The 24,175-nt window shown below is 38.9% G+C and overlaps 1 protein-coding gene across 1 annotated transcript in view; it reads right to left on the bottom strand.

The window, feature by feature from the left end:
- The window catches only part of AMPH (amphiphysin), a 123,135-nt gene that overhangs the window by 10,619 nt on the left and 88,341 nt on the right, over positions 1–24,175 (bottom strand). Inside the window, exons 11-18 of the mRNA XM_058831922.1 lie at positions 23,028–23,156; positions 18,105–18,212; positions 15,429–15,452; positions 14,134–14,157; positions 11,474–11,506; positions 10,003–10,053; positions 7,843–7,953; positions 2,022–2,078 (exon numbers count right to left, since the gene is read on the bottom strand). Coding sequence (XP_058687905.1) covers positions 2,022–2,078; positions 7,843–7,953; positions 10,003–10,053; positions 11,474–11,506; positions 14,134–14,157; positions 15,429–15,452; positions 18,105–18,212; positions 23,028–23,156 — 537 coding nt within the window. The remainder of the gene's footprint in view (positions 1–2,021; positions 2,079–7,842; positions 7,954–10,002; positions 10,054–11,473; positions 11,507–14,133; positions 14,158–15,428; positions 15,453–18,104; positions 18,213–23,027; positions 23,157–24,175) is intronic.

Raw genomic sequence — 24,175 nt, 5'->3', positions numbered from 1 at the left:
ATGTTGAACCACATCCTTGCAGATACAGTGACTTGTATTACTTTACTTCATACTGAAAAACAATCCTAAAAAACTCTTTTATATAGGCAATTAATAACATTAGGCAGTCTAATAGTATTCCAAATTAGCTATCTTTAGCAGTACTACGGAAATTTGGACAGCTGTCCCATTACACCAAGCAGACAGGGGAGAAAGAAAGAATCATCCAGAATAATCAGGGGAGTGATAGAGCCACTCGACTGTTTTAATTGCACAGACGTGAATTCTTCTTTAGCCAGGATGCAGCTGATCCACACAGTTGTACTCTCATTAGCACTGCTGTCAGCTCAACACAATGCCACAGATCCAGCAGTAGCAATAATGAGCCCAGGAAGAGTAGAAGGGGTTAGAAGTAGAAGCCTGCTGCTGGGGTCTGCCAGAGGAGCTCCCTCAGATACACTTGTCTTCCAGAAGTTCTTGCCCCATGTCTGGATTTAGAACAGGAATGGGTAATTTTTATGACAGCTGGTTATAATCACAGCTAAGCTAGCTAACGTCAAGAGAGACCAGTCATCAAGCTTTAGGGAATGCATCAGTTGAAAAGTCTTGAAAAATTCTGACATAGTACTGAAGAATTTGTTACACAACTTAGGGAGTATCAAAGGGACCACACTCCATTAACAGTCAAATATTGGCTTAGCAAATAGCCTCATCTCTTATGGCAGCTCTTCTGCATACAGTAAAACTGTTTTAAACAGAACACAAGCAAATTCACTCTCAGATAAGAGAGTGAACAAGTAGTATTAGAATAAAAGGAGAAGATTTCAAAGACTTAGCCTTGGTGCTAGCACAACTGTGAGGCATTTTTTGCATATTTCTTTTTGAACCAGACTTGTTGGGAGTGACAAGGCAATGCTAGAGGAACAACAAAACACTCTTTTGCACTATGTCCACACCAAGCTGGGCTTGATCTACCACTCCCATTTTGCACTTTCTTCCTGTGTAATTCCACTGGCTTCCACGTGGATGTGGCAGTGCTGGTGAGGAATACAGCACCAGTGAGACCCAAATTCACTTCCAAATGACACTGGTATGCCATACAGCCACAGATATATCCTTGGCTCTAGCATACCTAATGCTGTTATAGAGCAGGATTATGAACCTAAGACTGGACAGCTGAACTTAGCATGTTCTGAAACCAGTCCATTACCTTTTTGTAGATATTATGGCACCAAAATGAGTAACAACAAAAGAGCAGGTTGCTAGCACCTTGAGATACAAATCATGAGTGATTAATAGCTAGGAGTTATTTCCCAGTCCCTAGATCCATCCCTGAATTTAATATGCCGCTATTCCTCTTGTGCTACCCTCTGTGCATGTTTGAACACATTGGAGTTTCACTTTAGTACACAAGGATTCAGAGTAAGTACTGAAGAAATATAGGCTGTATGCAGTCATTCAAGTCCGCATATGCACAGCCTAAAGTATGTCACTGAGTTTTTAATTTGCTCTGTAATTTGATTTTAACTGCATCTAATGATGCCAGACTGTGCTTTAGCAAACCAACTCATAACATGATTATTTCCAAATATCTGTTTTAGCTCAGGGCATATTTTGCTAGGAAAAATAAATGATTAATCATAGGGTTTTTAATAAAGAAATTTACAGAAAGGCTAGGCAAACAAATACACAGAAATTGTAAAAGCTACTGGGAATCTATGCAGTGTATTTCCAAATGTCAATAGAAACAGCATTATACCTCCTTTAGCCGTGGAGCTGCTTTGTTTGCTGCCCTGAAATATTTATGACTCTATACTGCTGCAACGGGCAGTTTCTAAGATAAATCCTGCATTGAATGAGAGGTGATCTGTTAGAACATATGCCATGGATGCAGATATATCTGTGCAGTGTTAGACTTAGATACCACAGCTAGGTCACAGTTGCATTGTATAGGCCTGCCCATTGGTGACATGAAAATGACATTTTTTTGCAATGGTTGAAAATATTAAAGCACAACCATACTCGCCCCTATTCATATGTACCTCGCCTTCCTTCTCAGCAACTCCAGTTGTCTCCTTATCTCCTGCCTCGACACTCTCCTGTATAAAAAGGAAATATGGTCATCACCTTACTCATGCTGAGGCAATGGCTGCAGAAAAATTGGCATTAATGAAGCTAATGGAAGCATGCCATGTATGGGATGCAATGAAATGAATGGCTAAATGACCTAGTATATACTATCAAGCAGAAAGATACTGCCACGTATAATCTGAAATAGATATGCTAAAACAAATCCTTTACATATGTCATCATCATCACATTGGAACTCTTAAGGACAATTTTACATACTTTTACTAAGAATACCAGTATTCTTATAACAGCAGCAGCTTTGAAGAATTGTTTAGTAAGCAACCTTGCAGTTTCCACCAAGCTCAAATTTCTCCCACCTGTAACTCAAACTGTTTCTGTTATCACCTGCTGCTGCTCCTGTAATTCACCAGTGCATCAATATAAACTTAATAAAATACTTCTTCAGTCATGTTGGACTGCAGCTCATTAAAAGGGGCTGTTCAAAAGATGTGTGTCACAAAGTTTGTTTTGTTGTTTGTTTTTTTTTTTTGCAGAATCACCTCACTTTAGGTCCATATCCAGTGGTACATGCAGCAGGTGCCTGACATAAAAAAAATTAGACATCAGTGGTTTTCCAAATCTGACACCCATTTAGGTGTTCAAAAATTGAATTCACTGACTAGTAACAAGCTCCTCCTAAACAGTACTTGTTACCAGCACCAGGTTCTTTTCTAGAAAAGGTCAAAATCGCTAAAATTCAGGTTTGGTTTGGAATACTTGGAAGCGCTTTTTTAGCTGTTCAGGTTTGACTCTCTGCAGACATGGCTATTTCTAAAGACACTCTGATAAGCAAAAACAAGTCAAAGCCTCGTTATGGAAATCAATTTTGTTAATAAGTTTTGACACAGCTAGGTCTGATTTTTCTACAGAGCTGTAAGGGTGCAGAGAAGTTATGCAAGCATACTTGGGGGCACGGTATATTGGAGTGCCTGCTTTGGCAGTCAGAAGCCATGAAACCTCACATACTTGGGCTCCAGCTATCTGCCTTCACATACACACAACTGTCACGCCAAAATCCCTTAAAGTTTCAGCTGAAATGGTTGCATGTTACTTTTTTAATAAAAGAATGCTGAGTTACATGCAAAATTCATATCACTCTTTTTTTTTGTTTTTTTCTTTTCTACTCTAACCTAGTATTGCTTACAGTCAGTCATAAGCCCCAAATGTGCCCATATGCCAGGACAGGGCAGTTGCTGACAGTATTGTTGCCACAGAAACCTCTTACAGCCTTATCCCTATTAAAATTGCAGTGTTATTTAATCTTGAAATAAATGATTAATCCCCCTTTTTTTTTTTTAAAGTTGCCAAGCCTTTGCTATGTGGTCTTCAATTTTATAGTAAGTTTGAGGAGGCTGTAGAGGGTCTTAAATAGAAAAAACCAAATACCAACAGAAAAATAAAAATATTTCATATTGTAGTGATATATGCATGCACAGAGCCACCCAGAGAAATTTTTTTTGGTTTTTGTAGAGCAAAGATATACTGTTATTCATAAAAGCTTTATGTCCAACCATAAGTCAGTACACAGATGACTTCTCTATTTGTACTGTTAAAAAGTGCAGAATTTCTGCCAGCAGTTGTATTTATAATTTGCTTTCAGACATTAGTATAATCTTGCACTTCAAAGTCAGGAATGTGTCAGCCTTTTCCATTATCTTAATACTTCCCTGGCAATATTCTCTGGTAAGAATCCCATCAGCCCACCTTTGGGCATCTTTGCAGAATGATTTAATATATACATATGCATATTTTCAAGTAAGAACTGTTTTCCTATTAACTAAAAGCACAATTTTGGTTGGAAAGGTGAAAGTAAGGAGAACTTCTCTTATTTCCCAAAGCTTGAGCTTTCCTGAATAATTTGATTATTGCGTACTAGTCAGTTTAGTAGCATTTTACTTTTCTGATTATCTGGAAGTTGGGATTTTGTGGATAATGGAGTTTGAGAAGAGAGGCATGATAGCATAAACTGTATAATTTTTAGGGCAGGAAACCCTAGTAAAAAGGATGACTGGAATAACATTAGGAAGTTAACACCCTGGTTCCAGAGAGAAAAATCTGCTTCTGGAGACTTCAACAGAAAGACACTACTCTACATCAGTTCTCTCTTGTAGAGAGCCATATATTTTTAATGGCCTTATGCTCCCATTTTTCACCTGCACTTAGCTTCACACTCAGAATCCTGACACAGCTGACCACTCTTCTGTATCTAACCACTGTATTGTTCTCCCAAACTACATGTTCCACCATTTCGGCACTGTGAATAGTACCTACAGCATGATTGAACCCTAATTAGATATGTCTGGTTGCAGGCTGCTCCCTGGCCTCTCCTGTACTCACTCAGTGTCTGCAAAGAGCTTATCAGGAGGCAGCTTCACATATGCTTATATACTGCTCTGAAAACCACAGTACTTAGCTGAGTGTCTGACTGCTTTAATGAGAGAACATCAGAGTCCAGGCAGGCATCAGACCCAAAGCACTGAGAAGCTCTTCCCAAACTGGTAAGTGCAGTGAAAATATAAAAGCTGATCTCCAAGTGTTATGTCTCACATGTAGGAAAAGAAGAAAGGGAAATAACAACATTTCATAAGCATTTGCTTTATTATGATGTCCTCATGCCATCTTTACTTGAATGTGAGAAATTGGTGTGGTGAGAGGGGAAGTATTATTTGAAAAAGAAATAATCCAGTGGTTAATGCATTATATCCTTCAGACTATCCTTTGGATTTCCAGCTGCCTTTGGGGATGCTATAGAAACAGAAAAACAACTCTTTCTGTGTAGAAAAATTAATGCATAAACTGTTTACCCCATCGTTAACTTTTCTTCTGTTGGCACACATGGTCATCCTGTCCCTTTAATTACCAGACATTTTATCCCCTCTCCAAAAAGGATCAGCTGTTGAGAGCTACTAATAAAAACTTAATTTGTTCTGCGGCATTGGAGATCTGAAGGGCCAAATCAAAAATATGTAATGAGACCCAAGGCAGCAATTCTGACGAGCTCTTTTAATGAAGTTTTGGCAATCTTAGTCAGGCAGACTGTAAAGCAGCAAGTAACTGAATCCAAAATGCCCTGATAGGCAAGTAGTACCCTATCCCCTGGACCATTCTCTGCACAATTTAAATTAACATCCTGCCAGAAAATTTACTGTGCTGTTCCTATAATGAAGAATCCATGCCATAACTTTTCTGGATTAACTGGATGTGACAGAAAACTTAGCACAGAAAAACTGAATTGAGGACTGTCAGTCAAAACTGGAAGCAACTAAACTTGATAAAAGATTCCCAATGAAGCAGTATCTATTAATATTTTACAATTCTACTTTTAAAGGAAACTGTCACTCATAAAGCAAATTACTGTAGAACTGCTACTGGGAAATGACATGTTTTAATTTTTTGCAATTCAATGTACTTTTCCTGAGCTTTGAACATATTTGTCCTTAATCATAATCTTCAAAAGTCTTTGCAAGTCTTGGAAAACCCTCCCTGAAATAGAAACCTTTCGGAACCAAATGCAGTCACTCCATTTCAGTCATTTTTAAAATCAACACTGGTATTTTTCCCAAAATAGTAAGGACACCATAATTTTGAATTAGCAACAAAACACCAAGAACAAACCTAATTAAAACTGTTTAACTTCTATTTAATGCCTACACTCTTCCTCTTGAATTGCTCTTAAATTGTCTGTCTCTTGCATTGTTTCTCTCTGCCTCTCTCTGCACTCCTGTGACTCAGCCAGAGCAGCTGACAACAGACGATGGACCAGAACTCCTCAGCAGCAAAATGGATCAACTGGAAAGGTCATGCCAGCCAGCAAATGCATGTTACTGAAGACAAGACTGTTTAATTAGTGCTTAAGAGAAGCAATAGGCTTCAGAGCATTGCTTTGTTCTAGTGCAGGACAAAAATGCTTCCTTTTGGAAAAATGGGAACTTCTTTTACATTTATTTTTATTTTTTTTTTAAATAAAACCACCTTTCTGGCTTCATTAGTATGTATTCTTCCACATTCTCTGTCAGCACTCATGAGAAGAGCTCCAGATAAATGACCAATTTCTCATTCCTTCTCTCTCCACCTTCCCTCCCACTTTCGTTATTCCAAATCATCCAATTTACATGAGGCATTTTTCTCCACAGTTTGACAAAACAATGTGCCTCAGATAGGTAATTTAATTTTTTGCCTTCCTATAGAGTTGACAATATGACTGAAAAGACACAGAAGGGGAGATCCTGGTCTGCACAGACCATGAAGCTTTCTTCATCGAGTTATGTTTAGTAGAAGGGGATGATCCTGAAATAATTTGCTCCAGTGTATACTATGGAACCAAGCAAAAGTGGATTAAAATATGACACAAATACTCAAAGCTCATGCAAGGGTAATCAGAACTAAGCCTGAATGTAGTTCTGGGGAACATACTGTGACCACTTCCCTCCATAGGTCTAAAGCTGCTAGGCATCCTCAGAGAATGGGTAAGATTGGACAGAGACAGGTATTATCTGCCCTTTCCCCCAGATTACTGCAGAACAACCCATCCAGCACTGCCCACCTTTCCTCACACCATAAATTATTTTCCCTCTGCTAGGAAGAGCTCAGTAGCTTGATATCTGATAATCAGATATCTATCCATGCTCCCTGCTGCCACATTTATAGGTGCATCTAGAGATACTTCCATTTTCATCAGCTAATTTGCATCTACACTAGCTTAATATTGATATTTGTATGGCAGTGTATCAAGTGCTAACTGAAAACCACCTAATTTTATCATCATTTGGGTATCATCATCCCTGCTTAGCAGTGGAAGACACACAGGGTCTCCCGCAAGTCCAAGTGCAGCTCAGCAAGCTTAAACCTTCTCTAAGAACTTACTGCACCAAACTATGCTCAGTAGACAAAGAGCACAGCACAGCCATGTATCTTCCATCAGCTTCTGTGGCAGAGGAACTGACCCACAAAACAACCCCTTTTATCCACCCAGTTTTTCAGTAGTAATCTTCATATTCTACCAGCAACTCATTAGAGCCTTTCAGCGTGTTATTGTCTTGAGGAAAGCATGAAAGATGTCAGACTACAAAAACAGATGCAGTTTTCCTCCAGGGTTTCTTAGCCTGTGGGTATCATCCACCACCAAGACCTTCTGACAATACTGTGTAGGAGAGGAATTTCAGTTGCATAAAAAGAATATGCACTGAATTTGCAGTGATACTGGATGCCCTGCTTTGTTCTTCATGCAGAGCTGTATTTTCTTCTTCATTTCCTGAATGCTGACATGCAAAAATCTCCAAACTGGTGTTCAGTGTTCTGTCTTTGGCTCACAACTGGTGCCTTGTAGACCTATTACAATAACTTTTTCTGGAATTTTCGTAGCTCTAGTAAGGACCATAATGATATGTACATTTGCTTAGTGCTTGATATGAAATGAGAAAACTGCTAATAACATCATTTAAAAACAGCATCAATTCTTTCCCCTTCTGTAGTTCATCTGGCATCAAACTACTTGTGAAACCACAACCACTCAGCCAAACTTCAGTCTAAGATGCCAAATATAAGGGGAATGACATTTTAGGGCTGAAAGGAGGATGTGATGGAGAGACAAGCTGTGACACAGCCGGGCACTGGAGAAACTGGCCATGGAGGATGAGAGTGGAAAGGATGGCTGAAATGCAGCAAGCACATTCACCATAACAAAAAGTGGCTCCGATGAGGCCAGACAGGGGGCATGGAGGACAGATCACTCACCACAGCCTGCTCTGCTGGCTCAGCAGGGATGGCCTCCTTTTCCACAGCAGCAGCAGCAGTAGGGGTTTCCTCAACCTTAGGTTCCCCAGGTGGAGTTTCTTCAGCCTCAGCCTTTTGTTATTGATTTTTAAGTAGATAGCGGAAAAATTGTTGAGAACATAATGTTGGGGAGGAAGAGGGAGAAAGAGAACTGTGCCTGGCACAGTGTTGCTTCAGGCTCAGTCTTGACAGGCTTTGTCCCCAATAAAAGACAGCATGTAAAGGGCATTTTCATCATCAATGTCATCTATGTTAAATGAGCCAGTCCTACATGCCTCCCTCACAAGGAAAGAAAGCATAGCTTCCTGACTTACAGTGAGAGGTAATGGAAGTGGGGGAAAGCACTCAGTTTGCTCAAAAATGCTCCAGAAACTGCTGGCAAGGCCAGAAATTGAAACTGACACCCATGTGTACCAACCCTGGTCTTCAAACACACGAGTTTTAAAAACTACCTCCTCCTCCTCCCTGGCTCTGTCTGTTCTCAGACAATATAGTGCCTCCTCCATTGAGGGTAAGAAGCAATGAACAGAGGGTGAGACCCAAATAGATTTTATATGCACAAACAATGATTGAATTCTAGCAATCATCTCTGGTTTCTTATTAAAATGTATTCTCTCTTGAGCTCTTAAGCACGTACAAGGCATCCATTTATCAACCTACTATTGGGATTTCCAGCCTTTCAAATTCTGGCCTCAGCTTGTTTTCCAACAAGAGGATCTATGAAATATCATCAGCCCTGCAGCATGTGCAGTCTTGTGGCAAAATATCTCACAGCAGAAGTGCAATCTCCAGAGGAGACATTACTCTGCAAATACATGCACATAACAAGGGGAGAGCTCCAAACTGTGCTCAGCATATTCAATTTATAAAGATGGCTGACTCAACCAAACAGAACGACCCCAATAGATTAATTTGCCACAAACAAATTTCTCAGCATAATATGTAGTTCAAAAGCAACTGCCTTGCAGTTGATAACAGATTGCTGGCTAGAATGTGATGTCTCCTGTGACGAAGAGACAGCTTCTATGAAACTATTTAAGATGCTATGACCTTCTCCTCCTGATATTTTTTCAGGAAAAGAAACAACTCCACAGTCTCTTAATTCTTTGCTCATATATTCCTTAAGCAGGCTGTTTTTTTATGAGGTACAGAGAAGTTTGTCTATGCAAGACCTTCAGGATTTGGCACAGGATTAAGGAACGTTCACTCGTATATTATACCATACTGTGCAAAGTTTTCTCTGTGCAGTGTATTAATGACAGCTCTAGAGAATTTAATAAGAAGAAACAGGACTGAAATGAGAAACACAAAGTATATTTTTCCCAGGTAAGATGACTAATGAGTTTCCTCAGGTTTAATGCTGGAAGATTCTTTCAGACTTAAAATCACAAGTAACATAAAGCAGATTGCATCAATGTGCTTCAAGTCACTCGTTGAAAAGTATACTTCAGGTGAGTTACCACATTGCAGCTACACATAAAAATGCTCTCGAAATACTCAGTAACCATCATGAACACAAACACCACATTAAATAACACTAAATATCACCTTGCTGCTGTTAAGTAACTATAGCACTTACCCAGCAATGCTGTTATTATCATCCTTGTTCCAGGCTAAGCAAACACTGTAAGAGGAGCTAAGAAACTGCCCAGGGATCATCACTTCCAAAAAGATTGTGCCCTCATTAGAAGTAGACTGTGCCTACTATTAATATGGTGGTGAGCAGATAAAATTACAGCAATTTTGGAGATATGTTAATAGCCACCACGTACTATCATGTCCTTGTTGTACACTGGAGCATAGCTCTCATTCTAGTCATTTATTAAATGCAATAAATGAACCAACTGTTTGACTACACCTTTACAAAATAAACATGCCTTACAATATTCTGTTTGCTTTTTCTTCCGCTCTGTGCTATCCTTGTGAAAGATTGTTTCAGTGAGTATGGATTTACAACTACAATGATATCACCCACCAGCTCTTTCAAATGGAGGAATTGCATAAGGTGGTGTGATTTAAAGGGTGGAAAACAAAAAAAAAAGTGAAAATATTTTTTCACAAGGGAAAAACTGTATCCTTTTTGATGAGACATTTTAAAAAGAACCAAAAACCACCACTTACCAAAGGCTCTGCCACATTCTCATTTGATTGCACTGTAAATGCAGAGATATCCTAGATATAGAAATGAAAAACAGCAATGTATAAGTATTTGAGACAGAATATTTTCAGGTGTCCATCAAAGACCTGACTTTTTTAATGGTTTTCAGGTAAAGTCACTAAGTACATTCACATAGAATAAGATGGCAAATACAAGTTACCTAAAGATTATTTTTATATTTATTTAGATTATCTGAGTACTATTAATATTAAACCCATTATTTTTTCAATTTTATATTCAATGTTTCTAAACCAAGATTTTTTCACCTCACTAAAAGTAGTGAATACATGTGATTCACACCCTTCATTGAATACATGTGATTCACATGGACTTCGTTTAAGGTGCAATGCACTTCTAAGTTGTGGAACTCTGAATTCTTTTTGCAGATTACACATGGCTGTATCCGGAAAGTACACCAGCTCTAAGCTACTTTCTTCTTGATCACTGGCTTTTATTTGAATAGCAACTACAGTAATTATAAATATGAAATTTTACCTGCATTAAGAAAGTAGAAAAAATTGATGTGTTTTCCATCTGATTCAGAAACAATTAATTTGCAAAATATTGCTGGCCAAAATTATTTTCCTACCACAGAGGAGACAGAAAATACTTATTTTCTCCAGATGAACATTTTGCCTTAATTATTAGAGCCTTGTGCTTTGCCGCTTCCATCTGTATCCTTTACTAAACTGAACGTCCGGGAGCAGAATGGTTAATCATTGGAAAACTCATTTCCATCCTTGCATAAGCTGGGCCTTTTTGGGTACTTTCAAAATTTGGTGTACAGGGTGTGCTGTGGTTGAGCCAGTCTCTAAGAGAATGCTGGAAAGTAGAGGCCCCAGATTATCTACCTGAAATTTGGGATCTTGACACATCCCTGGAATCTGATAGCATAAACATGGTGTCTTTAATGTGCTATATCTCTGTGATGCATACCACAGACTCACCATCAGCACCACAGTGTTTAAGTGTATTACAGATAAATAATTTAGGTTACACTTTGAGATTAAAACATATTTTAACTGAAAATAAAGATGAAGAAAAAAAATAGAACTCACTACATATTTAGACACAGAGTTATTGAAACCAGGTGAAATTGAAAATGTGCTTTACAGGACTTTGGGATTTTGAGAAAAATAATCCACGAAAGAGCACAATAAAAAAACTAGACCAGCCATTTTATGAGGAAATAGCTGTCCCACTAAGGTAGACAGATTTTTTGCTATTAGACTCAGGCCAAGAGTCCTAAGGGTATTAGAATCTTTCTAGCAACATCTTAGAATTTCTGACAGCAGACGAGGTCTGGATTTAAGACAGTATGATGTTGCTATGCAGCTTGTCTGTAGAACAGATTTCCTGAATTTGTATAGCCAGTTCTAATGCCTTCCTAATAGCACAGAAAAGTATTATCTCAAAACTTTTTTTATTTCTTACCTGTGCAAATCCATTAAATGCTATGGTGGATGCCTAAGTAGAAGTGAAGATCAGAACAAATTACCATTTGTTTACTAAATCCGAACATGAGTCAAAACATTTTTATTTGCAAAATAAAAATGTAGGCCAGACATAAAAAAAAAGGAAAAAAAGAAAAAAAAAAAGGAGAAAAAATAATAAAATGAAGGGTAAGGCAGCAAGAAATTTTACAGCAGTGCTATTTGTTAACAAGACATCACAGGCTTAAAGAAAATGACAAAAAGAAAAAGCAGAGAACCTTCAATATTTTAAAAAACAATAATTAAAAAAAAGACCAGATGCATTTAAAGATCTACAGACAAAACACAAAAGCTGACAGACACAATGTGTCTTCACAGTTTAATGCTTCATTCACCATTTCAAAATGCATTTTTGTCAGCCTGCTTGAAGGGCTGAGGGCACCACACCAAGAAGAGTTGCATGGCAATTTTTCAAAAAAAGAATAGCATGGACTTAGGAAGGGCAGTAGGAAACACACAAATGGAATGTTTTTAAACAACAAGGTTATGCATGGCCTAAGGAACTCTTTGTCTAGACTAGGCTACACACTGGGGTAGGTACCTCTTCTTTATCAGCCTCAATTTCCTGGTACAACAATCCATATCTCCGGTTAGCAATTTCATCTTCAGATAAATCTGAGTTGTTGGTCTCATTGTCTTTAGGACTAGTTGAACTCTCGGTGCTAGCATTTCTGGAATTTCCCATTTGAAACAGAGACAAGGGTCTAGCTATCTCCTTGCTCGGTCCAGGATTGCTAATGCCTGCCTGCTCTCCAGGCAAACCTTGTTTTACTGGTGTCTCCTGAATTACGTGGCTTGTGCTTCCACCTATTTCCCCCCAGCTGCTATCAGCAGCTCCCAGGTCTTCTGTAGACCATTTATTACTAATGCCTAACCAAAGATTTTCCATGTTACCTTCCTCTGAGTTTTGCTGCTTGGGGAAAAAGGGCCAATTATCCAGTCCATTGGCTTGGCTATCTGACAGACCAGAAAAGCCCCAGGAATCATTAGTAACTGTTGGATCCCAGTTTGCCAGCCAGGGCTCTGTTTCCGAGGCTTCAGGAACACCACTACTAATCACTTCAGTGACTGCTGTTGCTGTCCTACCTGTCACTTGGCCATCTGCATTATCTAGGCAAGGATTATCACAGCTTGTGCCAGCAGCATCAGCTGCCGTGGGCAGAAATGCCCACTGTTTTTCATCAGCAGCGTGACCTTGAGTACCACTACTACCATTTGGGAGGTGGCTGATGCTGTTATCTTCAGTTTCTTTTCCAGACTCTTCTGCACTGAGTAATTCAGCATCACACAGATCACTTCCAGTATCTGAGGGGTACTTTCCTGTGTGGTCAGTTATCTCTAGGTCAACATGTGCCCTCATGTTTATACACTCCATGGATGTATTCTGTCCAGTACCACTGTCAGTTTGGTCTAAGGCCTCCTGAAATGTATTTTTATGGTCCTCATCCCAGATACCAAGGACTCTCTGAGGTTCAGTGCTTTCTATATTCTCAGAGCTGCACGCCAGGATTTTGTCCCCATATTCCAGCCCTGTGCTCAGTGACTGTATTTCTCTATCTGTCTCCTCAATGAGATTGACCTGTTTGAATTCTTCTTCTGTAGAGTTTTCTAGGTGAGCACCACCAGTTCTCCCAGTATCCCCACTATGATTATCTTCAAACTCATTTAAGTTTTCTACCTCTGTGCTGACTAAAATGTCAAGATCTGATTCTGCTAAACCCTTATGAAATTCTGCCTCACTGTTTCCTTTGGTTTCACAACCTTGCTCTTCCAGTTCCTCTGTACCTTCTACCTCCTTGTAGTTAGCTCCAGTCTCTACCTTTTCACTTGGCTTGACACCTGCCCACTCGTCTTCCTCAAGCTCTTCCTCTGCCTTTTGCACATCACATGGGAGGGGTTCATCCAACAAGCTATCAGTTCCCAGGATGGGTGTCTCAAAACTGGTTACGTTCTCTAAAGGCTGATTGGTCACCACATCTTCCCACACGACATTTTTGGCATCCAACTGGTCCTCCAGTGAAGTCCTCTGGTTTTCGCTTACAGAAGCTGACCCTGGTGCAGCATCCTCCTGCTCACCTACTGCAGGCCAAACACTAGCAGGCAGAGTACCTGTGGATTCGCTTGAGGTTTGCTCTGCCCTGGGGAAAAGCAAAGAACTGCCTGCAGTAATTTCCTGGCTGATACTGGGTGTGCTAACATCTAGGCCCCAGTTGAGTGAACCTAGATCAGTTTGAGATCTGTTAGTATCTTCTGATGACCCACTGTTTGGGGTTTCCTCCATGATCAGGTTACACAGGGAAAGACTTTTTGAAGAATCAGGCTTTAAGCAGACAGAAAAGCAAAGAAAAAACACAAGATGAAAAAGATAAAGGCGGACTTGATGAGAAAACACAAAATTTATATTTTACAAGAGCAATTTTAATCTAAAGAATGAAGTGACTAAGTTAAGCAATTTAAGGAAAAGCTATGTGATTTGCAACATCTGCAAGCAATAATGCAAAAGAGCAGCACTGATACACAAAACCAGAGAACTATGTGTTACACCACAGTGATTAAAGGAGTCTCTAGAGTGGTTACGATTTTGGGGGGAGGTTTGCTTACCGGCTGCACCAATTCGCTGCTTGTCTGTATAGAATGAAGTCATACACATAAAACACAGAAAAGAAGAACATGATGTACTTTGATACAGCAGAAGTTCATTAATTAGCAGTTCTCTAACCAGCTGCAGTTACCAAATCAGGGGTGGGAAGGAGCAGCGGGTCCTTTACTGCCACTCCACCCAAGACTAATTCCAGGTCTGTGAATTTCATACCTCTGAATTACATTATAAAAAATGTTCTTCAAGTATGTTGAATATTGATCACCTCTTGCTTTCCCCTGTGAATCACTGACATTTTTATTTCAAATGTTTAGCTATGAAGTACACTGGCATTTTTAAAAAATAGAGCAAGGTGAAAATAATTATAATACAGAATACATACATAACATTAAAAAGCTATAAATAAAACCGTGCAAAAAGAAGACATTGATAAAGCTATCTAATTTAAGTTTAGAGCAATACACTCTCAACATTTCTGGGTTATTTTATGTGGTCTAGATATTTGCAGCCTTGAAATTTTGGCTAGCCTACATACATGCCTTTTTTTATCAAGCTTTATTTAACCTCAGTATTAGGAGATAAGCATTTAACATACATCACATGAGGAATGTGCTTGCAAAACTGTGCTGTGAACCTAAATACATGACAAGCATTCATAGATTTCTGTGCTGGCTGGTGCTACAAAAGGTCAAATGTGAACATATCAGGTTCCATGTCAAGTCAGCCCAGCTAACTCTATTACATACAGTCAAAAGAAAGCTCACAAAAATGGGTTGTTTTCTTCCTGCAAATAATTTTATCTGATTGGGCTCCAGGAGGAAGAAAGAAGGATTCATACAGTTTACTACAGTAGCAGTTTCTTTTGTAACTCCAGTTCGCTGTACTGACCACAAGGACAAGCTAAATTCTGTCTTTACTCCTAATTTTGAGAAAATGGTTGTCCATTAATGGACACCTTCAGGTATTTAAAACAAGTGACATATCCATTATTACCTTCTAATAGCTGTACTTTGGGCATATTAAAAGAAACACACTTAGGTGTAGTGATTGTGAATCTTCTAGCCTAGATTTATATCATATATAAATAACCTATATCATTTAGGTTTTGTAGGCTAAGCAACAGAGATTTTTTGTTGTTGTTAGTTTTAAAAGATACCCAGTGGATTAATATACTTGAAAGAGCTTTTCAAGGTCTGTGAATTCTTTATCTCAGCTTTTGGTAAAAGAATTGCAAACCTGAGTTTAAGTTTTTACAAAATCATAGGCACAGAAATACTATTATGTATGTCAGGCTTACCGTCCATAGATCCCATGGCAATGTCTGAAAAAAGTAGTGGAAAAAAGAGTCAGAAAAATACCATTCCTGTACTGTATGTCCAACATGCTACATAACAATGACCATTAAATAAGAAGAGAGAACTTACTTACACGCTTGCTTATAGTATATTACATATAGTATATTGTATGGTATATACATATTTTGTATGTTAGCGCATGTGTGTGTCTGTGTATGTATATGCATAATACTTTTGGTTATAAAGGATGAGCAGTATGCAATGCATTGTGGTATTTCCCACTTCAAAGTAGTTGTTGCTTTCCAGCAAACTCACATTGCTGTGTGCATGACTAATGGTCAGATTCTCAGCTGGTCACTGAGTGACTTTCAACAGGTATACAAGACTCTGCAAGGTGTCAGCTTTAAAGAGCTTACAAAGTTGGGGTTTTCTAGCCAGTTAAAAATGATGCAGCTGTCCAGTGAGAATAAATGAGCTTCCTCACAACACTGACACTAGAAAGGAAAATGGCATACTATTTGGGAAAGGAAATAAGAAAGCTGACCAATATTTTCTTTTCTTGTCCAATCTATTAAGAAATGCTAGTGACCTCTCAACAGAAGAGCTAAACAGACAAATGAAAGAAAAGCAGCAGACTTCATGGCAAATATTTATAGCCCACCACCTGAGATGGAACTCTGCTGGTTTGTATCAAAAGAGAAGAAAATCAGACTGGTTTAGAAAGGTCCCTTCTGGCACATCCATATAAACAGAAAACCAACTGAGGAAGGACAGACCAGGGCTCCCATACTGTGGTTGGATCACCCTGGCAGAGCACTGGAGGGAGATAATTAATTAAATTAACAATAGACAAGTCATGCCAGGCCTTCCAAGGCATCACGCACAGATGACTACTCCTGTCTTCACATCACTACTTCAGCTGTTTGCTAAATGGAAAATATCCATGACTGAGACAAAAACTATACACATATGGAAATACCACTTAAGGCTCTCTTATTCTTCCTGCAAGCACAGGGCTCTGCAGCCACAGGTTTCATTCTCTCTATACTGCCATAGTAATGACCCTGTCAACCCTAGTGAGACCAAGACCCAGACTGCAGGGCTGTCTTCCCTTCTAAAATCAGTGTTCTGTCTCATCTACATGCTCTTGTAGATGCAGACCATTCATTTTCATATGCCTTTGTTCTGCAGAAAGGTAAAAGGAATGAGTAAAGGTGTTCAGTGAATGCTTCCTATGCCCCTAGATGAAAAGTTACGATGTATTTTTCTACACAGAATTATATTCTAGATTTCATGGTATAGTTGAATATAAAATAGTTGTTTTTTACTACAGTAATAAATTTTTCTACAATCTGTACAATATGATGCCAGAACAAATGTGTTCTGCCATAAAAGTATATTTTGTTTAATGATCCCACTGTTCTAATCAGCACAATAACAAAACAAGCTGAAAAAGTAGTTAGCAAAGTCACACTTAGCATTTTCTGTCACTGCTGAATGCTATGGAATTATTTGCCTTCCCCTTCCTTTTCTCTGTTTAGAGGGAGAAAAAAATGTAACAAGTAAAATGCACAAAGCTTTTGCTAGAATGGAACACTTCTCATAGCAAATCTCAATGAGAAAATTCAGCTAATGTTCATAGTGCTGACAGTGCATCATTCTTCTGACAGCACATATCCTGTCAGAGATCACTACAGATCTGATTACATAACTAGGCCTTTACACTGAATAAGAAATTAATTAACTGAGGAAGAGAACAGCAGAGAATCAGGACCATCTCAGCCTTAAAGTTTCTTGTCTTCTCACTCCTTTCCCAGTGCTGCATTTCTGAATAGCTGATTAGTCTTCTTATGTCTCACAGAACAAGCCAGATTAATGATAGGTCTTGCTATCAGTGTATTCACATTGCTTCTTTGTGTACAAGACATGCTGGCCAGAAGATCTTCCCCTTCCCTTGCTACCTGCCCTCTTGGCAGTGAGGGTGAATTCTGGATTTTAAAATAGCATATCCTGTAGGTTAAGACAATGAATATCAGCAACTTGACATATTAGTGTTTCCTTTTGTTTTAAAAATTTTAATATTTTCTTTTTTATACTGCTGTGATAAACTACCATTGCAAATATTACTATTGAATGTAGACTTTCAATAACACAACATTCTACAAGAAAACACCCTATTCCATACTCTAATTTTCCTTGAGGTTAGGACTACAGTAGATTAATAGCAAAACCACTCAGATCATACCACTGCTTGGTACATCCATCACAGTAAAGCAACCGCATGCTGATTCCATGAGACCTAGGTCCCCTAAGGCATCTTTCCAGATATGAAGAATCAAAGTCAGGTCAGAAAAGTTGTCAGAAAAGCAAGCACTGGAGAATAATAATGTTTACACTAGGAGTTATTCTAAAGATGGAAAATAACAGGATGCTAAAGTCAAGGCAAAGTTACCAGCAACAATTCTCATCAGCAGACATCTCATTTTATCACCTAACAATTTCTTCTCCTTCCAGTACATCATCAAGTACAGGGTTACTGAGGGGGAAGATAAAAGGCTGACTTGTGTTTCTCAGGAAGATAAACTTTCTCAGACACTTCTAATTAACACATGGGACAAACCTTTTCTACCAAACACATTGCATTCATATGCTTTGCCTATGTCAGGGCAAAGAGATACCTGAGACATGGGTGAATGACTAACTCCTGTTGATACAGCTTCTGGCTTGAAGGGGTCGAAGTCCAAATCCAGTAACGATTCCTCTTTCTTAGCTGCAGGTACTTCATTCTGTTAGAAGAGAAACATAACTCTTGAAAAACTTATCTTTTAAAAGCTGCCCTGGGCAGTAAAATATTACAATGATCAAGAAAAAAAACAAACCACCCCATATATTTACTAGCTGTGGTGCACACCAGAAGGTGAAGGAGCTCTGAAGATTTTCCTGAGCTTTAGTACAAGTTTTACTTTTATGAGATTCACTCTTACAATGTCTTTGGTTTCTCTGTAGTAGAGCTTTGCCTTTTCAGGCTAAACAGTGACAGCCCTCCCAAAAAAGTGTTGAGTGTACACCTCCTGATGGTGAAGGCCCTTTTAAAGTTCTTTGAGACAGACATTGAAGTTAAAAACTACATAAATGCACCCAATATCCATACATTCTAATAAGTTAATCTCTCCCCAAACACAAACATTAGTAAAAAGCCAATACAGAAGGATCTAAGCACATTTGAATTAAGTTTTAATTCTGAACATGTATACCAATTTATAATTAATGTTGTCTTGAGCTCTACACTTTAGGAAACATCTGATAGTTAGGCACTGGAACAGGCTGCCCAGAGAAGACATGGATGTTCCATCCCTGAAAGTGTTCACAGCCAGGTTGGATGGGGCTTTGAGAAACCTGGTCTAGTGAGAGCTGTCCCAGTCCATGGCATGGGGGGGTGGAACTAGATGATCTTTAAGGCCTCGTTCAACTAAAACCATTTTATGATTCTATGATATGCTCTTATTAAACTGGATTACATGGTAGAGCCTTTTTGGTTTGCAATTAATAAATTAACCAAGGCCTCTGAGGTCACTAGAAGAATACACACACACACAAACACACACACACACACACACACACACACATATATATATATACACATATATTCAATGGGGCTACAGGTCTTTTCTGCTGTAAAATAACCTCAAAAAACAATTTGTGTGCTTCAACGTAACATACTAATTAGTGTGAAACTGTAGCTGAGATTTAATTATCATTAATTGTAAATATTCTAAGCAAGCATCTTGGTCTTGCTAACAAGGCTAGTACTGCCTACTGCTAGTTATTCAGTTAAATAGTGGGAGAAGCTTGTACAACAGGGCAAGTCTACCACAATATGGCAGGTATAAACCCAGAAAATCTAGGAGATAATAATAATGATGATGACAATGATAGGACATTTAAGAGTATAAACATTCCAAATTAGTGTTACTATTAAATAGTAAACAGATGTTCAAATTTACCTAATTAATAATTCCATTATGCCACAAAACACCTTAACACTCTCTGTCACCTGCAAACATGGTCAAAAGACCTCCTCAGCTCACATGTTAGGAATGACAGTGACCTAGAACTCCTCAGTCTGTAAGAAGTGTGCTAGGGATGATGTGAAAAGAGTCTCTACTAACATGAAAGGCACAAGGGCTTGGCTGTTCCCTGGTTCCTCGAAACCAGGAAAGCAGTTGGCAGCAAAGTTTATGGGGTCAAATGTAAAATAAAGAAGTGGTGCTGCTCCCTGTGGCACAAGGTCCAGCTGGGGACCTCCTTGGTTTCAGGTAGTGCGAATGTGAAAATGTACACATGCTGAAAGACTGAATAAACTTGTGGCAAAGTAGCCTGTTGAGGCTTACTAAATAGGTAGAAATCATGCTAAGGAAGCCCTAGCACAGCAAATGATTGGAACCTGAGAGACTGTAGTAGAAGGGGGTGTCAGGAGTACCAACTTGGCTTGCCTTGATTTATCTTCCTTCTTGGGCCTTCTGCACCACTGATGATGACAGATAACTGGTCTGACACACTGAAGCCAGTGTTATAGTCTTAAACTTTAGCTAAAAACCCCACCATTCCCACTAGTAACCAACATTACATTAATTCTCTCATGCCTTCCATCAAGTGTATTTAGTCTCCATCACATATGCTCTTGAGGCACTAATACCCATATGGTCATACAACTTGATGAAACAACAGCATTTGCTAGCATATAATCAGAATTGCACGGACACATAAAAGATAATTATCTTTCACTGAGGTGTGAGAATGAAGTTGCTCCCTTTGAGGACTGAATCAAATGAACAGGAGTCTTACTTAGGCCATGAGTGATGACAGCTAAGGTATTGGAAGTGACAGGGTACTGATCACTGATAGCAAAAGTTATCATGTACACACAACGCTCAGACCAAAACAAAGAAAACACTCAACTTTAGTGACAAAGGCCCAAATAAACATACAGAGTACCTAAGATACCACATTACAGGGAGATGCAGGAGAAACCAGAACCTCACAAAATCCCTCAGTAAGGGGCAAAGCTGTGACAGGAAGCTCTGCCAAATATCCCGTATTTATTCCACCACAGCATGATGAAGCATGAATAAATTAAACATTTGAAAGAGGTAGCTGTAGCAGAAGCAAGGCTAACCCTCTCAGAGGTATGTACAAGGAATGAAGAAGGCACAAGAAACCTTCAAGGACTACCAGAACTGTTATCCTCTCTCTGTACACAGTCTGTACAAACCTTAAAATAACCTTAGCCATTACAGACCATCCACTTTAGACCTGTCAGGCACACTCAAACACATTATGTATCTGTAGGGGGCATAACTAGGCCTACAATGTCCAAGCTAGTAATTGGACACTAGGGAGACATGTGATGTGAAGAAAAAGGGAAATAAATCAAGGAACATGCATTCTGAATGATCTTTTCATCTGGTCACCCAGATATTTCATCTTTTCACCTCTTTCTTTTACTAGGCAGTAATTAAATCCATTTTTGACAATGAATAACCAGGATGTGTGAGACACTTTGCTGAATCAATATCTTCAACTAATCAACTTTCAGCATCTTGAACTAATGAAGTGAATGCATCAGTACTGCTTGGCAAAGAAGGAGGGAACAACAATTACAGGATATTTGTGTTTCAGGAAACAAAAGTGTTTGGCCTGTTTGTAATCACCTCCAAAACATTGTATCAAAGCAGGAAAGCTCTACTCATCAGTCTGTTGGTTTTGTGCCTTTGCATGAGCAGTGTCTGGGACACCAGTGGTGGTCCCTTGGGAAGTCCTGCATCATTGGCAGGCTCTGCAGGCTTAATAGCTGCTCAACAAGGGCTTTGGGAGTATAGGTGAAGCCATAAACACCGTGTGAAATAAGCCCGTATTTCCTGTGGATTTCATGCTATATGATTTTTTTAACTGGTTCACATACACAAGGATACAAAACCTATACCTCACATTGTTTGGGTACGTCTGTATGTAGTCAGAGATCTGAGACACAGTAAGTAGAGTGCTTTAGTGATGGGAGTGGAGGGAGAAGTGCAGATGATTGATGAGAAGGTGGTCACGGAATAGTTTAGGATATTCCCTGGTCATTGACTGTGGAGGAGGGAAGGACATAAATCACTCAGTAAAGGGAGATCCATTTTTCTTGAGAGACAAAGAAAAGAGTTCACTTCTCAGAAGCATGCCCACTTTTATTATGCCATTCCATTTCTATGCCACTATCACATAGAAAGGTTATAAAGATTCTGGAAGCATGACTTATGCTAATTTAAAGCTTTGTTCTGGTGTCATCTCCTAATGGAAAAGGAAAGAAGTTCCATTTCTGCTTCCCTGGATGGCCTGACATATACATGTTAGCTGGAAATGGTATTTAATGCAGGGGGCCATATCTAGCACAAGTTACACCAACTCTTTCCAGTGATTTCAAGGCTCATGCTCCTAAAGTAATTAATTCCTATGAAATCAGGGTACAGTGATGCAACACACCCACCATGTCCCTTCAGAAAGAGTGGCTGCCAGCAGCTGCACTCTGGGAGTAGCCTTTAATTCTTTAGTTGCATGGAGACCTAACTATAAGTAAGTCTTTTCCGAAGAGACCCCTATATACAGCAATGCATGCTTCTCCCTACCACAAGAAAACAAAGCATCACATGTTCAAACTGTATAAAATACATTTTTCATTGCTGTGCCTTTGTTCTCCTGTGTTGTCAAATGAATTACAATAAAACCAATGATTCAAATGAAAACAGAAATTCCTAAATATTCTGCGTAAGCTTCAGATCTACATATTTCTCCCCAGTCTATCAGATGCAGGCTTTCAGAGCTACAATTACCATGAAAGAAAGGGTCCATTATCAAAAAAAAGTGGCAATCACTATAAGTATGTAAAAGCTGAATAGCTGAATATAAATTTTATGGCCTTATTTTGCACAATTCTGGCTTTTCTGTTTATTATACACAACTTTTAAAAATATCATAATAATAAGATGAAATGAATTTTGATCCCTCCTTTGCTATGCAGCTAATGTTTCTATGAGCAAAGACAAGTGAACAAATCATCTACCTGAGGCAGTCTTTTATACCTGTAAAAACCAGACAAGTTCCATTTTACAAAAATCACTCAACAGAAAGAAGGAATACTTTTGATGATTTTGATGAAGGAAACAGAAGTAATGAAGGATCTCTCTAAAGTTCCATTTGAGACACTTAGCATTAAAAAAACCCACATCTTAGATCAACTCTCAGCTAGTAATGCAACATAGATGCATTTAAATCTCAAACATGACTGTGTCACAGTATGTTTAGTCAGACCTCTCAGGAAATTGCTTTTTTTTCAATATGTTATCAATGTTAGCCCTTTTGAGTGATTATGTGTGACCTATTCAAAGGCAGAACACTATATGTGTAACTCAAGATTACAGAAAGTGGTAATTGTGCCTCTGCCTTCTACCCGTGCCTTCTTCTTCCCTCCCCAATGAAGATCAGCCCCAGGGGCATTATCTTGGAGAATGGGTGATCTAGGGTGATTACATGGGTGGACTTCTACACAATTCACTGAAGCTTACCTGTGATGGGGTTGTCACATTGATTTCTGGGACGAAGTTGTCGTCAAATAAGTTAATGATGTTCTCCTGTTGCAACTCCTTTGTGGGTGTGAGTTTAGGCAGCGGTGGGACTGGCGGACCTTTCCTCAGCTAGGCAGACAGCAAAAATGTCAAAGACTACTTCAGGGATAAAAGAAAATATTTAACTAGGCCTAAACAAATTGTCTTAGATTTGTACTTTGGCTTATGTTTGTACATGGGAATAAGCCATGTATTGAAAGGAACTGTTTAGCTGTTCACCACCAAATGCTTTGAAATAAACATGGGAGAGAGCAGAACAACCCTATGTTTCAAAGTCATTAAAACCCAAGGTTTCACATTTGATACAAAAGCAACTCTTGGTTGTTTTCTTTCTGCTGAGACAGGCACGCCATGTAAGACACTAGCTCTTCTATGCAGCCCATAGCTGGAAGGGTGATACTGCACAGAAACAATACCTCTGCAGCTTTTTGGCTTCTTAAGTACATTTGTGTTTAGCTTCGGGATTTTGTATCTGCTCACCTGTTGCTAGCCTTAGAGTGAGCTTAATGCTAAGAGCACATCTCTGGGAACTATAGCACTTCAAAGGTATTTAGTTTACTATATTCCTCCTGCTCTCCAGAGATTCACGTAACTGTGATGAACTAATTGCTAGGAATAATACCAAATAGTATTGGATAATTTTTAAATCTATCAAAAACCCAAGAAAATAAATCCACAAAAAAATCCTCAGGTAGTATAGTGACATAACACCATTGGCACCAGTGAGGCTGAGTCCTACCAGGTGAATACTCAGGCAGTGAGTTGTCACATTTTGGGAGACCAGGGAAAATAAGCATGGCCACATGCAAGATACAAAATTGATTTTCTTCTGACATGCAGACTGCATAGAAACAGCAATCGGTACAGAAGCTATCCCAATTCCAAAAATATCTGTAACATCAACACAAGTCTTTGATATACACATGAAGTATCATATGCAACTCACGCTACAGATGGAAGTGATGAATGAAACCAATTCTTATTTTTGAGAATAGAAATTACTCCATTGATTACAACAGTGTCAAACTTCCCCATTAATGTTTAAAATGATAAGACTGTAATTATCAGTAATTAGCAGAGCAGTATTT

The sequence above is a fragment of the Poecile atricapillus genome, chromosome 2 (assembly GCF_030490865.1).
Source record: "Poecile atricapillus isolate bPoeAtr1 chromosome 2, bPoeAtr1.hap1, whole genome shotgun sequence".
Lineage (NCBI taxonomy): Eukaryota > Metazoa > Chordata > Aves > Passeriformes > Paridae > Poecile > Poecile atricapillus.
The sequence above is the reverse complement of the archived record's forward strand: the minus strand, read 5'-3'. Positions and strand labels throughout refer to the sequence as shown.